Source organism: Mirounga leonina, unplaced genomic scaffold (assembly GCF_011800145.1).
Source record: "Mirounga leonina isolate KUSES-001 unplaced genomic scaffold, KU_Mleo_1.0 Mir_128, whole genome shotgun sequence".
NCBI classification, from domain to species: domain Eukaryota; kingdom Metazoa; phylum Chordata; class Mammalia; order Carnivora; family Phocidae; genus Mirounga; species Mirounga leonina.
This window is the reverse complement of record NW_023270320.1, coordinates 33,654,823-33,671,029: the sequence shown is the minus strand read 5'-3', so window position 1 is coordinate 33,671,029 and position 16,207 is coordinate 33,654,823. Positions and strand designations below refer to the sequence as shown.

At 38.7% G+C, this 16,207-nt stretch overlaps 1 protein-coding gene across 1 annotated transcript; it reads right to left on the bottom strand.

Moving 5' to 3' along the window:
- Positions 1 to 3,413: 3,413 nt before the first annotated feature.
- SPATA4 (spermatogenesis associated 4) lies at positions 3,414 to 15,774 on the bottom strand. The gene is given in 7 exon segments (XM_035004296.1): positions 3,414 to 3,481; positions 3,484 to 3,519; positions 6,591 to 6,707; positions 13,698 to 13,918; positions 14,026 to 14,144; positions 14,507 to 14,636; positions 15,526 to 15,774. Coding segments are annotated over 7 exon segments (909 nt in total). The 5' UTR covers positions 15,744 to 15,774.
- Between the last annotated feature and the right edge of the window lie 433 nt (positions 15,775 to 16,207).

Sequence of the window (16,207 nt, the reverse complement as noted above, 5' to 3'; positions counted from 1 at the left end):
CAGTCGTTAAGTGTCTGCCTTCGGCTCAGGTCATGATCTCAGGGTCCTGGGATCGAGCCCCACATCGGGCTCCCTGCTCAGCCGGGGAGCCTGCTTCTCCCTCTCCCACTCCCCCTGCTTGTGTTCCCCCCTCTTGCTGTATCTCTCTCTGTCAAATAAATAAATAAATAAAATCTTAAAATAATATAAAATTTTTCTTAAACAAGCTTCTTAAAACAGAAAACAATATATATTATGTATATATCTATTACATTGACCAGTTCTAACTCTCAAAAAGACATTATAGGCCTAAATTCTATTTTATAAAAAAAAAATTTAATGAACATTACAGAAGAGAATGTATGTGACGCATCACTAGTGTGAAGTATTTTTTTAATCCTTAGTGATATGCTTAACTCAAATTTTTTTAGATGAGGCAGATTTTTAATTAGTATATATGTAGTAAAATCTTTTCACTTAAAAATAGCAGTTGAAATCCTACTATAATTCTCTATTTTGTTTTAAAATAGATTAAGAAGCCTATCTTTGGTGCTTTAGCTACTTTAAAAGATCCATTGAGTGTTAAGTTATACATATATAAATGATTGTTTCCTTCTTTATTTTAAATGAATGAAAATGATATTTTATATATAAACTGAAAAAATCGCATAACTCTTTAGCACATGAAGATAATAGACGAGTAACCCAATTTGTGTCTAAAATCTAAATTGGACAGATTCAAATACAATTCTGTTACTCTGACTTCTACAGTGTTCTATACCTTATTATTAATTATAACTGTTAATTCTTCATAGAACTGTGTCATTTCACCATGTCAGTCTGCATCTGTTGTGCCTTAATATGAAAAACAAAGCCATTTTTTGAATTTATAAAAGGTTTTCCATTGTTAGATTTCATATGCATGAAAACCCAAACAAATAATATGAACTTATTTTACTACTAGAAGATGTCTATATTACTGATAATGTGGACAAATTATTTTCCAAGTTTAAATATGCTTTTATGAAAGAAGCCTCATTAGACAATAGTTTTAATAGCATTGGAAAAATATTTTTGCCTATAAAAATTACCAGGTCGTTAACAAAATTGCAACATCAAAATGAGTTATATCTTGTGAAAATATGATTTTTATGTCAATCAAAATTTATATATATTTCCATGACATCATCCAGAGGTGTTCAGGAACATGGTCGCATTAAAGCAATGACTTGTATTTTGTTGTCCTTATAAGAGGAAAATTGACACTTTTTCAGTCGTAAGTCAGAAGGCATTCTGAATACAGTCAAGGCCTCACCAATTGTTTGTAAGGTTTAGGGTTTCTTATTTAGTGCAGCAGTAATACAGAAGGCATCTTCACGGTCAACTCTTAGTAAGATTTTATTGTTCCGTATCTTTGAGATATTTATTCTTAAATAATTGATAAAAGTACTTTTATGCTAAATTTAAATACCATAGGACTGTGCTTAATATGGCATGTAGTTATCTAGACTTTTATGTATATATGTATGAATGTATTTCAGGTCCCCTAAATTTCAATAAATACTGCATTAAAACCAGATATGACAGAGCTAACTGCTCCAATGAGCATCAGTACTGTCCCCAAACCGCCACTGAGAGAACACTGTTTCTCCTTAAACGCTGGTTCCCCGGCATCAGAGAGGTGAAGGGCTGAGCTGCCCATATGGCTTTATTACCTTACTTGGAAACCTAGAAAAACCACTGTGGACTGTTCACGGTTAATTCTCCACCCATAAGAAACACTGACTACAACAAACCCTAAAATTCTTATGAAAGGGAAAAGCTTCACTAATGAATACAAACCGCGTATCTCAGAGGCTTCCATTCCGCGATAAGCATTCTGCCAACTGATTGAAGACTCTCCTAGAGGAACTGCTGTAGCTCCTAGAAAAGCTCCTTCATGAAGCAAATGGCCTTCCGAAGATACCTGTAGTGTTGGCCTCTCAATAGAGCTCATCTTCAAGAAGCTCCTGAAGTTGCTACTTTGACTGCCTGCTACCTTCATTTACTTACTCCCTATGAAATGAAACCTATAAAACTAGTTCATATTTTCCACAGCTCTCCATAGGCCCCACAGGAATCTTGAGAACTTACCATAGGCCATGAGTGATTAGCTTTTTCAGGTGATTGAACATACACAGTCAAGAGAAGTATAAATAAACTTTTTATATGACTGTTTACCCAAATCTAATCCTTCTCTCTGGATCTTTTCCCCAGCCAAGCTTCAGAAGACTTGTTTCTATAACCCTTTCCTAAGGAACTATATTTTATGGGTTGAAAATTATTCTCATAATTTTCTACTTTAAATTTGTCCCATTAGAATGCAAGGTTCATAGATAAATAACCTATAGCTGGTTAAGATATGCATTTAAAGTATACCTTTTACCTCAGATAAAACTAGATTTTAAACACACTCACTCCCAAGAAGTAATCCTATTTCATCAGGGCTCTCTTTACTTTCTTTTACTAAATATTACCTGCCAAAAATGTGAAATTAAACTGGGAAGTCTCTGGAGATAGAAATTCTAATAAAGCCAAGCCTTCAAAAATGCAGAACAATTGACAAGAGTTTAGCTGGAAATTGACAGGCATGTCGTGGGATTCAGTGTTCCTAATACTCATTCTCGGAAGTTGCAAATGAGACTGTTAATGAGAGAGCATAGAGACATGAAAAATTCCAGTTGAAGAAAAATTTCCAAATGTGAATGTAAAATTATAAGAATGTATGAAAGATAATTAATCTTTCAAGATACCAACTTGCTTTGGTTTCCCTCCAGCGAAATTATGGGGAGTGGAAGCAACTAGTAGAAAATGTTTAATTGAACTGAATGGTTTGCTAAACCCCAGAACCAAATTCCAAGTGAAGCACAATTTTCCTTTCCCACAACTCTTATCAACAGGAGGGACACCTACTTTTTAAAAAATGTTTCAAGTCAGACTATTTATGGGGGTGCACAAGGTTCTCTGTGGGCCTATGTATAATAATCATTCAGAATAAATATTTTTATGAATGCATGTGATGTGTGAATATATATCAGGCAAAGTAGTAGCTCTTTTCATTTCTAATGAGGAAAATGTATTACAAAAACGTAGATTCACCATTCCTACAGAATTTATGAGAAATAACTGACTTGTCATGGTGAGTTATGTTTAACGGTACCTTTAAAATGATTCTTGCTCATTCTGTGTTATTTGATTTTGTATTTTTAACAGTAACTGGCACAGGTGTTTAATAAATGGTTATTGAATTAAAAAAGCATGTTCTGCAGCCCAATTATGGATGAGACACCACTTTAATTTACTTATATGTCCAAGACTAGGTAATTCTATCCACTTAGTATGGCAGGAGATGGGGCATCACTTCTTCAAAGCCATTAGACGGGTGCTTTCCAAGCTTACTTTTCCTTGTTTCTGATAGATTTCCTAGCAGATTCAAAAGAATGTTTTCCAGCTTGCTTCACACAAGTTTCTTAAGTGGATTGCCACCAGTACCTATATTTCCTGGAATATTTAAATAAACAACACTAAAATCAGTTTGTGGTTATTAGATATCTGCACAATGACCAATGTTTCCAATACATGAAACATGCAGAATGATGGGCAGCAGGCTGAGCCCAGGTTCATCCAAATGCCTGGTAAACAGAATATTTAAAGCATACGTTATAGTAGCCGTAAATAAAAAATCTGGATGTCATCCACTTCCAAAAGTCATTAGCAGTGCCTAAAATACCCAGGGCTGATTTTGGTGTATCTGATACCGAATATGACTCAGTTATTTTTAGATGTTGCTTCAGAAAGCAGCTGAGGTAACAGTGCCATGGTTTTCACAGTGCTGAGATTTGGTAAATACACAGAATTCATAGTTGAGTTTCTGGAGCTCTGCACTGAAGCCTCCAAGCTGCCCAGACTCTTCAGGTTACTCAGTTGCAACGTGAGGAGCCAGTCACAGCTAAGAAATCTGTTTTCCCCCGGCCCAGTAGTTTGCTGGATGCTAGGTTTAGGTAAACAAATGGAGGAATTTAAGTGTTAAAGAAAAAACAAAAAACAAAAAACAAAAACAAAGGTAATGACCTATCTAACAATTAATTTTCACCACCTTATCAGATAATTAGAAGCTTTTCAGATGAATGGCCTTGTCGTTTCAGTGTTGTTACGTGCAGTGCAATCTTAGATGGTAAAATAGGGTCCAGTTCCAGTGGTCTAGCTCCGTTTCTCCTTCCATTAACTTTCAAATTATGTTAGCTGACTTGAACTTATCACTCTACTCTTTTATTAGAAACAACTGAAAACAGGAGGGTGGGGGGATGGGGTAACTGGGTGATGGGCATTAAGGAGGGCAAGTGTTGTGATGAGCATTGGGTATTACACGCAACTGATGAATCACTGAACACTATACCAAAAACTGATGATGTACTATATGCTGGCTAATTGAATTTAAATTAAAAAAATAATTGAAATAGAACCCTTGAACAAATTTGGGGAGAAAATAAAATTTAGCAAAACAGCTCTCTCCCATGTAATTAACCAAAGTCTGCTCCATTCATTCATTACTTTCCATTCTGCCTAGATTAAGAGAATCCAAGTATCTGGAACAGGATTGAGAGACATAAAAAGATAAAAGCATGTTTCTTCCTATCCTGATCTGCCCTGAAAACCTCCATAGCCCATCATCCACTTTAAAAAGGATAGAAAAAGACCACCGAAGTGAGAGGGACTCATAACAGAGAGCACTGAGAGAATAAAATGGGGGAGAAGTTATTTATAGCTGCTCATACATGATTAAAATTGTAAAAGCAAGAATCCACTCTACTTGGGCATTCTGATCTGAAGTTATAGCATTATTTTTCTAAAAATGCCTGTGTGTGACCTTGAAATTTTTCTGAAAAGAGAACAGAAATGAGGAATGCTCTTTAGCAATTCAAGCACTGGTAGGCATCATTTTCTCAAATATGGACACTTTGCATCTTTTCTCACACTGGAAGGATGCCCTGCTGCGACTCATTCGTCCTTCTGCCCTTTCATTGCAGGTCCCAAAGCAAGTGGCCATGTGCTTTCCTGGCCTAAGTCAGGTCCAAGTAGCTGGAAGGGGAAAGAGGCAAGCAAGTGAACCAAAAGAGCCCTGGGGAAGGCTCCCCCCTGACTCGGCCTCAGCCCTCCTGTGGCTCCCAGCCTGCTGGAGTTTTCACTGCAGGCATCACCATGGGAACGAGGTTGAGGCAGATTGAAGGAGAGGATGTAGGCCCAGAACCTGAAGGTGAAACTATGGATACATTTTTTTTCCCCATAGAAATATTGTTACTTCTGTTGGGTTCTGTCATGCAGAGTCCCATGCCTTGGGCATGTGATGAGTTAAAGAGGTTTTCATGGACGGGCCTAATGTCTAGATACTAAGAAGTGCGCTCTGAGAAACAGTAGTTCTAGGCCATTAGCAAAACAGAACTCAATGATAGTGATGTGTGATCAAATAGAGTTTGGAAAACACTTGATTCTGTACCTCTGCTCTTTAATATTTACAATGCATATTAGCATATAAAAGGCTCTGTGAAATCCTAAGTTTAAATGAAGGAATCTGTTGACATTGCTTTTCCAGACCTTATGTAAACAAAAACCTTTTTCTCTCCCATGAAATCCCTTAACAGTAGAAAACATGCCCTGCAGCAGAGGTCCCCAAATATTTTCCATCAAAGGCCTAACAGTCAATACTTTAGGCTTTGTGGTAGGTTTGTCAGATAAAACACGGACACTCAGTTAAATTCGAATTTCAGATAAACAATAATTTTTAATAAAAGTATGTCCTCAACATGTCCGCAAAAGAATTAGTTGTATTGGCTGTCTGTTTGTATTCACTAAATCTAGAAGCCCACTTTGTGGGCAACAACTGGCCGTGACTCAGCCCTGCTGTTGGGCAAAAGTCGCCACAGACAAGGCATGAAGAACAGGCGTGGCCAGGTTCCAATACGACTTTATTTCCGGACATGGGAATTTGAATTTCATATAATGTTCATTGTCAGGAAATATCATCTTTCTTTTGATATATTTTTTCAACCACATAAGAATGTGAAAGCCATCCTTAACTTGCAGGCTATGTAAAAACAGGCAGGAGACTGACGTTGGCTTGTGGGGTGTAGTTTGCGGTGCTATACTTGCTTTCTGAATGACCAGGATTTAGCCAAGTGGTTTCTTGGGGTACAACTAACTGGGAAATGTAGGCAGGCAAGTGTCCCTCGCTGCCTTGGGACAGATGCATCATCCCTGCTAGAGAACTGAGTTTTGAGCTCTGCTGATGAGCCCCACCTGTTTCAGACTCATCTACTTCAAGAGAAATCAGCAGAAATTGTCCCTTTCGTGGGGGGGGAGAGGGGAGGCTGGCTCGGGAGTCTCTGGACGCGACTGGCACTTGCAGACCGTAGGCCCCTCAGTCTATCAAAATATCAGCCTACCAACACAATACACAGTGGTAGACTAAAGGCCTAGACTGACGTTTTAACGATTTTTTTTTAAATTCAAAGGAATGAAGTAGAAACACTCATTTAACAGGTAAAAAGTTAAAAATAACAATCACAAAAACTCACGTAAAGCAGGAGCGAGGCCTTCCTTTGAAACCATGGCATCATATTTGCACCCGGAGACTTTGGGAGGAAGACGATCGAGAGTAAGTTCTCCCACTGTCGGTTTGACCTCAAACCATTCTAGAAAATACGAGTACAGAAACTTTTCGTTAGAAATTCACTATGGCCATTGCCAAAATAAGACACCACAATTTACAAAGTAGGCAAATTCTTTGGACGTTTCTTTAATCATATTCCTAAGAGTGGTGTGGATGGGAGGTTATTAACCCTCTCCTCACATTGTTCACACCTCTGATGTACAGAATGGTTGCTTTAAAAAGTTACTTTAAAGACAACATCTTTATGTTCCTATTAATTTTTTAATAAGTTCTTATTTAATAGTAATATGTATACAGAAAAGTGAACAAGTCGTGTGTTTACAGGCTGATGAATCTTCGGAATGAATACACCTGGGTTGTATTATTAGTATCCCCAAATCCCCTGCCTATCTCTCCCATACAGTACCCTAAAAAGAAAACACTCTATTGACTTCTGTCATAAAAGGTTAGATGATTTTTTTTGTATTTCATGTGGGTTTTTTTATATTTCATATAAATCATACAGGATTTATTTCATTTTTCAAACATGTTTATACTATAAAAATAGTGACTTAAAATTACTTCCATGTTTCCCATATTTCTCATTAAATCTATAAACTATCACACTTGGGCATTGATTTCCCTGTGCTTCTAAATGTCACTTACCCCTCCTCTGCAGCTCTCAGCCTTCACTGAGGCCGGAAAAAGAGTCTAAGGTAATTTCTACTCATCAATCAGACCTGTTAATGCTATATACAGCTCTGGTCAGTAACATTCTCAGAACTATAATTATCACAGTTAATTACTTTGGCTGAGCTTACAATCAACAGTCTCAAAAATCAAGATTGGTAAGAATTGAATACTGTTCAGGAATCTGAAGGGTTGAGGTGAACCATGGCTAAAGAGAAATTGTGGTCAAAAGAAGACAAGGGAGATAGAGGTTAGCTTTGCACCAAGATGGGCTTTTATTTTATTTTTTTTTAAGATTTTATTTATTTATTTGAGAGAGAGAATGAGAGAGAGAGAGCATGAGAGGGGGAGGGGCAGAGGGAGAAGCAGACTCCCTGCCGAGCAGGGAGCCCGATGCGGGACTCGATCCCGGGACTCCAGGATCATGACCTGAGCCAAAGGCGGTCGTTTAACCACCTGAGCCACCCAGGCGCCCCAAGATGGACTTTTAAATAGAAGATTAAATAGAATAGTTGTGCTTTGTTCTAGAAATCCCAACTAGAGCCAATGAGAAGCAGAAATGGTGAGATTGACTAAATGTAAGCAAATGTTATGTATAAAAAATGATTGTATCTGATTTGTGGTATTAAAAAAAAACTTGACAGAACTAAAATGCTGAAGTGTGGTAGGGGGCTGGGCAGGAGTCGTCATTGTCGTTGTTTTAGGGTCCTTATAGTTGGAGAAAGAAAGTAAAGATATTAATTTTACATTAGGATACATACGCATGTTAAAATTTCTAGGGTAGCACTAGAACGAGTAGAAATTTTAAATTTTCCAAATTAGTAGGGGTGGGGGGGAAGTCTTTAAAAAAGATTCAGTCCGAAAGAAAAGATAGGTGAGACAAAAACAAGGAACAGAAAAAGAAAAAAAGGCCACAAAATAATATGATAGATGTGAGGGCAAATATAACAGTAGGCAGTACTACTGAATTCATAACAATTAAAATCACAGTGAATGAAATAAGAAAGGTCCATGCCACAGGATATTTCTAAGAATTGCAGGACTTGCTTTACCAAGTATCAGCACTTACTATACAGCACTAGTAACTAAGACAGTGAGGGTGTTGAGGTTGCACACAGGTAGACAAAATCAGCTAGAGCTGGGAAACAGACCCATATACATAAAGAAACTGGAAACGTTTGAGACAGGAGGGTATTATTACAAATCAGTGAGAAAAGAATAAATTTTGTTCAGGAAATGGTCTGAGACAGTTGGTTCTCCATTTCAGTTGCAGATGAGTTAAGATCTTAAAAGAGACTAACCCCTTACCAGATCTATGTTTTGCAAACCTTTTTTTTTTTTTCCATTTTATAGGTTACCTTTTCACTCTTGTTTCCTTTTTTATGTGGAAGCCTTTTAGTTTGATACAATCGCACATGGGTTTTTTTTGCTTTTGTTGCCTGTGCTTTCGATGTCATTTCCAAAAAATCATTGCCAATGCCAATGTCAAGAAACTTTTTTCCTATGCTCTCTTCTAGTAGTTTTATGGTTTCTTAAACATAAGACCTATTCTGGTCTTATGTTGGGGTGTGAGATAAGGATCCAAACTCATTCTTCTGCAAGTAGATATTCAATTTTCTCAACATGATTTATTGAAGAGACTATCTTTTCCCCATTGTGTGTTCTTGGCATCCTTATTGAAGATCAAGTGTCTGTAAATGCATGGATTTATTTCTGGACTTGCAATTCTGTTTCATTGGTCCAAATGTCTGTTTTCATGCCAGTACCTTACTATTTTAATTACTATGGCTTTGTATTTAGCTTGAAATCAGGAAGTCTGATGTCTCCAGCGTTGTTCTTCTTTCTCAGGATTGCTTTGGCTTTTCGGGTTCTTTTGTGGTTCCATATGAATTCAGGATTGTTTTTTCTATTTCTGTAAAGACTGCCATTGAAATTTTGCAAGCTTGCATTGAATCTATAGATCAATTGGGTAGTATAGACATTTAAACAATATTAATTCTTCTAATTCATGAACATAGGATGTCTTTCCATTTATCTGTCTTCTTTTATTTCCTTCATCAATGTTTTATAATTTACAATTATACTTACAATGTATAAAGGAGTAATATTCAAAACATATAAGGAACTCATACAATTCAATAGCAAACAAAACAAATAACCTAACTAAAAACTGGGCGAAGGACCAGAGTACACATTTCTCAAAATAAGAAATACAGGAGCACCTGCCTGTCTTGGTTGTTGGAGTGTGTGACTCTTGATCTTGGGCTTGTGAGTTTGAGCCCCATGTTGGATGTAGATATTACTTAAAAAGAAAATCTTAAAAAAATAAGGTATACAAATGGCCAACAGGTATATAAATAGGTACTCAACATCACTAATCATGATCAGTAATCAGGGAAATGCAATCAAAACCACAAAAATATATCATCATACACCTGGTAGAATCGCTATTATCAAAAAAGACAAAGTATAAAAAGTGTTGGTGAGAATGTGGAAGAAAAGAGAACCCTTCTACACTGTTGGTGGAATGTAAATTGGTACAGCCATTATGGAAAACAGCATGGAGACCCAAAATTAAAAATAGAACTACCGTATGATCCAACAATACCACTTCTGGGTATATATCCAAAGGAAATGAAATCAGTATTTCAGAGAGGTATCTGTACCCCCATGTTCATTGCAGCATTATTCACAATCACTGAAGATACGGAAATGCATGAATGTATAAAGAAAATGTGATATGTATGTGTATACACACACACAAACAATGGAATATTAATGGAATATTAATCAACCTTTTTGCTAAGTGAAATAAGCCAGATGTGGAAAAATAATACTGCATGATTTCACTTCTAGGTGGACTCTAAAATAGAGTCATAGAAGCAGAGAGTAGAATGGTAATGTCCAGGGATTGGGGGGAAGGGGACATGGGGAGATGCTGATCAAAGGTATGTAAGATGGATAAATTCTGCAGGTCTAATACATATCATGGTGACTATAGTTAATAGTGTATCATGTACTTGAAATTTGCTGCTGAGAGGATTGATCTTAAGCGTACTCACCACACCAAGCAAACAAGGAAAAAAAAGAAGAAGGAAAGAAAGAAACAAAGAAAATGGCAATCATGTGAGATGGGTATGTTTGATTGCAGTGATCATTATACAATGTATATGTACATCAAAACATCAAGTTGTATGCCTTAAATATATTTCTATTTGTCAATTATAACTCAATAAAGTTGAAAAAATTTTAAAAGTGAAAGGCTAACATAACATTTTTCTATATATGTCTCCGAGGCAAGGGAGATAAAAACACAATAAACTATTGGGACTACATCAAAATAAAAAGCTTCTGCACAGTGAAGGAAGCAATCAACAAAACTAAAAGGCAACTCATGGAATGGGAGAAGATATTTGCAAATGGCCTATCTGATAAAAGGTTAGTATCCAAAAAATATAAAGAACTTATACAACTCAACACCTAAAAAACCAAATAATCCAATTTAGAAATAGGAAGAAGGTATAAACAGACATTTCTCCAAAGAAGACATCCAGATGGCCAACAGACATATGAAAAGATGCTCAATGTCACTCATCATTAGGGAAATGCAAATCAAAACTATAATGAGCTACCACCTCACACCTGTCAGAATGGTTAAAACAAACAACACTGTTTATTTTGCACTGTTGGTGGGAATGCAAACTGGTGCAGCCACTGTGGAAAACAGTATGGAGGTTCCTTAAAAACAGAACTACCCTACAATCCAGTAATCATGCTATTGGGTATTTACCCAAAGAATACAAAAACACGAACTCAAAGGAATTAATGTACCCCTATGTTTATTGCAGCATTATTCACGCTCGCTAAACTACGGAAGCAGCCCAAGTGTCCATCAATAAATGAATAAAGAAAATGTGGTGTGTGTGTGTGTGTGTATATATATACATATATACACACAATGGAATTTTACTCAGCCATAAAAAAGAGTGAAATCTTGCTGTTTGCAACAACATGGATGGGGCTAGAGAGTACAATGCTAAGGGAAATAAATCCGAGAAAGACAAATACCATATGATTTTGCTCATATGTGGAATTTAAGAAACAAAACAAAGAGCAAAGGAAAACAAAAGCAACAAACCAAGAAACAGACTCTTAACTCTAGAGAACAAACTGAAGGTTACCAGAGGGCGGTGCATGGGGGGGGGATGGGTGATGGGGATGAAGGTGTGCACTTGTGATGAGCAGCGGCTGACATATGGAAGTGTTGAATGACTATATTGTACACCTGAAACTAATATAACATTGTATGCTAACTTTACTGGAATTAAAAGTTAAAAAATAAATAAAAGTGAAAGGCTAAACTTCAGTAAATTTAAATATAGGAGAATGTTTTTATAACCCCAAGATGTCAACAGTATTGACCATGGAGTTTGTATTTGTTTTTCATTTCTGCCATAACAAATTACCATAAATTTGGTGACTTATGAACAACAGCCATTTTATTCCCCCAGTACAGAAGTCTCAGGGCTTCTTTTTAAAGTCTCACTGGGCTGAAATCAAGGTGTTGGCAAAGCAGCATTCCTTCTGGAAGCCCTGGGGATAAATCCTCTCCCATGCTCATTCAGGTTTTGGCAGAATTTGGTTCCTTGCCCTTTTGGTCCAAAGTCTCTGTGTGGTTGCTGGCTGTCTCCGAGGGTTGTTCTTTGCCCTTTGAGGCCATGCCCCTACCTCCTTGTGTTCTCTGAGTGGCCCCTGCAGCAATGGAGGCTGAGGCCCTCTCACACTTCAGACCATTCCTACCTTCTGCTTCTGCTGCATTGCTCTGATTCCACTCGGAGAAAGTTCTCTGCTTTTAAGTGCTCATGTGATGAGACTGGACCCACCTGGATAACCCAGCATTAACTCCCTAGGTCAAGGTGTGCAACTTCTGCAAAGCCTCTTTTGCCATGTCATGCCGCATATTCACAGGTTCCAGGGATTGGGGCATGAACAACATGGGGGCCCCATTCTGCCTACTACAAAGATGGATAAAATCTAAGTTAAGAAATATATATGAATGAAATGAAGAACTTAATTGTATGCATGAGCTTTTTTTTTTTTTTTTTTTTTTTTACATCAAGGAAATTACAAACAAAGGCAGCAGGACAGTGGTGACTCTCAGAGGGAACCATGGAGAATGCAGTAAGAAGGACACCAGCAGAATGTAAAGGTATTGGTAATGTGCCACTTCCTAGACCATAAAGGGATTCAGAAATATTTATTCATTGTCTTCTTTAAATCGTACATACACTTTATATGCATGCATGTATGACAAAAACCACAGCAAAATTTTAATGTTTGAAAACATACAAAAGAATTTGAATACACAATTCCACAACAGGATTAATAAACTCAATTCTTTCTCTACTCACAAACTCATGAGTGGAACCAGAAAGGAGAGCAAATCAAGGAAGAGAAACAAAAACTGATAGGCAATGGAAGATGAACAGAGTAACAGAGGACGAAATCCAAGATATCCAACTCACAGTTAGGGGCAAGTGACAGTTACTGCTCTCGTTTCCTTCCAGGGACTAGAGAGAAAATGGCTCTTCAGAAAACTGGGGTTCAAAAGAGCGAAATCCTAATGACGACAGCTGCCTTATTCATTAATGGTTTGGGTGCCACCGTCATGATAAAGTCACTAAGTGTCTGGAATCAAGGACTACAAAATTCCAGGACACGAGTGGTGTTAGAAAAGCAAAAGCAAAAACAAAAACAAAAAACAAAATAAAGAAAGTTCACTAACTTGCCAACTGTTGGGACTCTGATGGCAAATGCTTTGGATGCTTTGAGAATTACTTCGGTGGCATCTCTGGAAAGTTGCCTTGGGTTGCCCCAGTCTGCCTTACCTTACCCAATCTACATACGGAGGCTACTCCAGAAAGGGTAACACTGACCATACGCTAGAAAGCATCTGGAATGAATCACGGTAGTCCAGGCTTTTCCTAAAGTACTTATATCCTGATGAAGTCTTAAATATTCCCATCCTCTTTAGTAACTTGAGATGATATGTGAACCTCTTATTTCCCACAAAATTTTATGTGAACACTTTCACTAACGTTTTTCTTAAAAGTATTAATACACTCAGTTAAGCTATGTTTGCATTAGAAAAATTATTACATAAACCACTCCAATGATAATAAATCGTTCCACTGCTAGCATAAGAGAACTATTTTCCCTTTAAGCCTGGGACAGAAAAAGCAGAAATGGGACAGACAATGGCCAGCTTTTCTTTCATTTGTACTCAAGTATAGCCTCATTAAGTTGGGAAGAACTCAATTGACTATTTCCAAGGAAAACTTACTTGGATTCAGTTTTCTGCTTAATTTTCTTTGCAACATTTGTAGAAGTAAGAGGAACTCTACTTTAAGTTCATTGCTGAGCATGTTGGGATTGCTTATTATTTCTGATAACCTGATGTTATCTTTAATCGACTTGGAAGCTGTAGACCGAGGAACTAGGGGCAAACGCATCTGGTAACTATAGTCTGTGAAATTCACGAGGTCGTCCTGGATACTTTTAATTCTGGAAATAAAAAATAAAATGCTGTTCACAAGCCACATTTTAGTAGTGAGACTGATATCAAATTTTCATGTTAAACTGTATCGCTAGAAAAATTCCGAATGACTTACTCTCGATGTGTTAACAAGGTATAAACCTCTTGGATCAGGATTTCAGGTACTCCAGCTTTGCAATGAATTGTTCCATGGATTAGCTCTTTAGGTAATTTAATTCTTTTTCTTGCCAGGAACTTTAATAGTAGAAAGAAAGAATTTTCATTATAAGAAGTTCTATATAAATCTCCAATTCCTAGGAATTCACTTTAATCCCCCTTTTGTCTCTCAACTAATTTTTTTTTGTGTTTAACGTGTTAATTATTAAAAGATACTATTCTTCAGCAAGAAAACCAATTATTCTGTCCCACTCCAATTTGAAATGAGTATGCTCAGTTTCATGAGGGACTCATGATAAGCTTTAACAACATTCTTTTCAATACAGGGAAATGAGCTGCCAACTCAGCCACACTCACATATGTGTAGATATCCAAGAGGTCAGGAGTACACCTTTAAAAACACAAAATTCTTAACAAAGTGTCAGTGACTGCTAATTTACCTGCTCCAACTGTGCCCAGTTATCCAACTTGACTTTCAAAGAAGTTCCATTTTCAAAGGATGACAATTTAAGGTCCCAGGGGTAATATATAGTGAATATTTCTGCAATCAGGAAACCATTTGAAAAATCCCTGATCCACACATAGATAGCATTAAGGAAATGAAATAAAATGTAGTTACTTTTACAGTTGGTAATATTTTATAGTCAGTTAACACCGATTGAATATTCCATACTGACAGCAAATAACTTATAAAATTAGTTTTGTTGGATCATTGCTTTGAGGAAGATCTGCTATGGAATAGAATTTTGATAAGATTAGATACACACCAAAGGCTTTGGTGTTCTTTTTATGAACCCAAACTATTAATTCGTATTGACTCTGCATTTTAACAAGATCCCTAGCTGATTCCTATGCACACTGAAAATGTCAGGCATGTCTTTATCAAAAAATATTGAGATTAGTAAACCAGAGTCCCTGACTGCAAAAAATGTCATCGTCTTCATACTTATGGGGGTTAGTCCGCATTCCCAGAGCAGATATTAACTGCCCGTTAGGTTCAGGGTGGCTGCAGTTAGGCATCAACTTTCTTCAGTAGGTGCCATCCGGAGGGTAGACTGATCCCCACGGCTATTAGTTGATGTCCAGTGTTTCTAAAGAGAGAGGCTTGACTGTTAAATGTTCTTGTAGTCACCAAGGCATTCTGTATTAGCTTAAGGCTAAAATGTAATGCCTGATTGAAAGGATAAATATAGGAAAGCTTCCTCGTGCATTTGCAGGCCCGCTCCGTCAGAGGGCAAGGGGGGTGCGTGCGCGTGTGTGTGTGTATGTGCGTGTGTGCGTGTGTGCGCTGAGCGGGCAGGGGTCTGGCACGGAAACCTGGACTGGGCGAGCAGCCCAGCTGAGTGGGGCGGCCCCCGCGCCGTGGCGGGGCTGGCGGGGCAGGCGGGGCAACCGGGTCGTCCGCGGGTGCCCGGGGTGCTCAGGCCCAGGCGCCCGTCCAGGCGGCTCGCTCCTGCACCTGTTGACGTTCCTGGGGAAGAAGGTGAGATCCAGGCCCTGGAGCCAGCGCAGAACCGACCGAGACAGGCGGGAGCTCTTCGGTGCATGCGGATAGACCAGCCATTTCTTAGGCTTCCCTCGGACGGGAGCTGCCGCCTGCGGCGAAAGCGACGGTGACGTGGGTAGGGCTGCCGCCGGCAGTATCAGAAACTTTCCTCCCGGGCCGGCGGTAGCCATGTCGCCTTCTGGGTCTCTATGGCAGCATAGAAACGGCGGCGGGGCGGGGCCTGTGGGGGCGGGGCCTCAGTGAGGCCGGAGGAACCGCGCGGGCGGGGCGGAGCCTCGGTGTGGCTGGGCGGGGCCTGCTGGCGGGCGGGGCTTCCGCCGCGGAGGCGGGGGCCTCGCGGATCCCCCAGTTGGGGGAGCTGACGCGGGGGTTGGGGCGCGCGATCCCTGGCTTCGTCGGGTGCACGCTTTCAGTCTTAGTTGTCGTTAGCCCTGCTTCTGACCAGTTTAGAGCTTCCTCCCGAACCCCTTGTCCTTATCCATTTACAGTTTAAATATTGCGGTTTCAGCCCAGCCACAGGCCTATTTTCAGTCAAGCATTTTGAGGAGGATGTGAGAAGCCTCCAGAAGACAACGTCGGTTTTTGTTTAGAAATTGGAAATGGGGCGCCTGGGTGGCTCAGTCGGTTGGGCGAC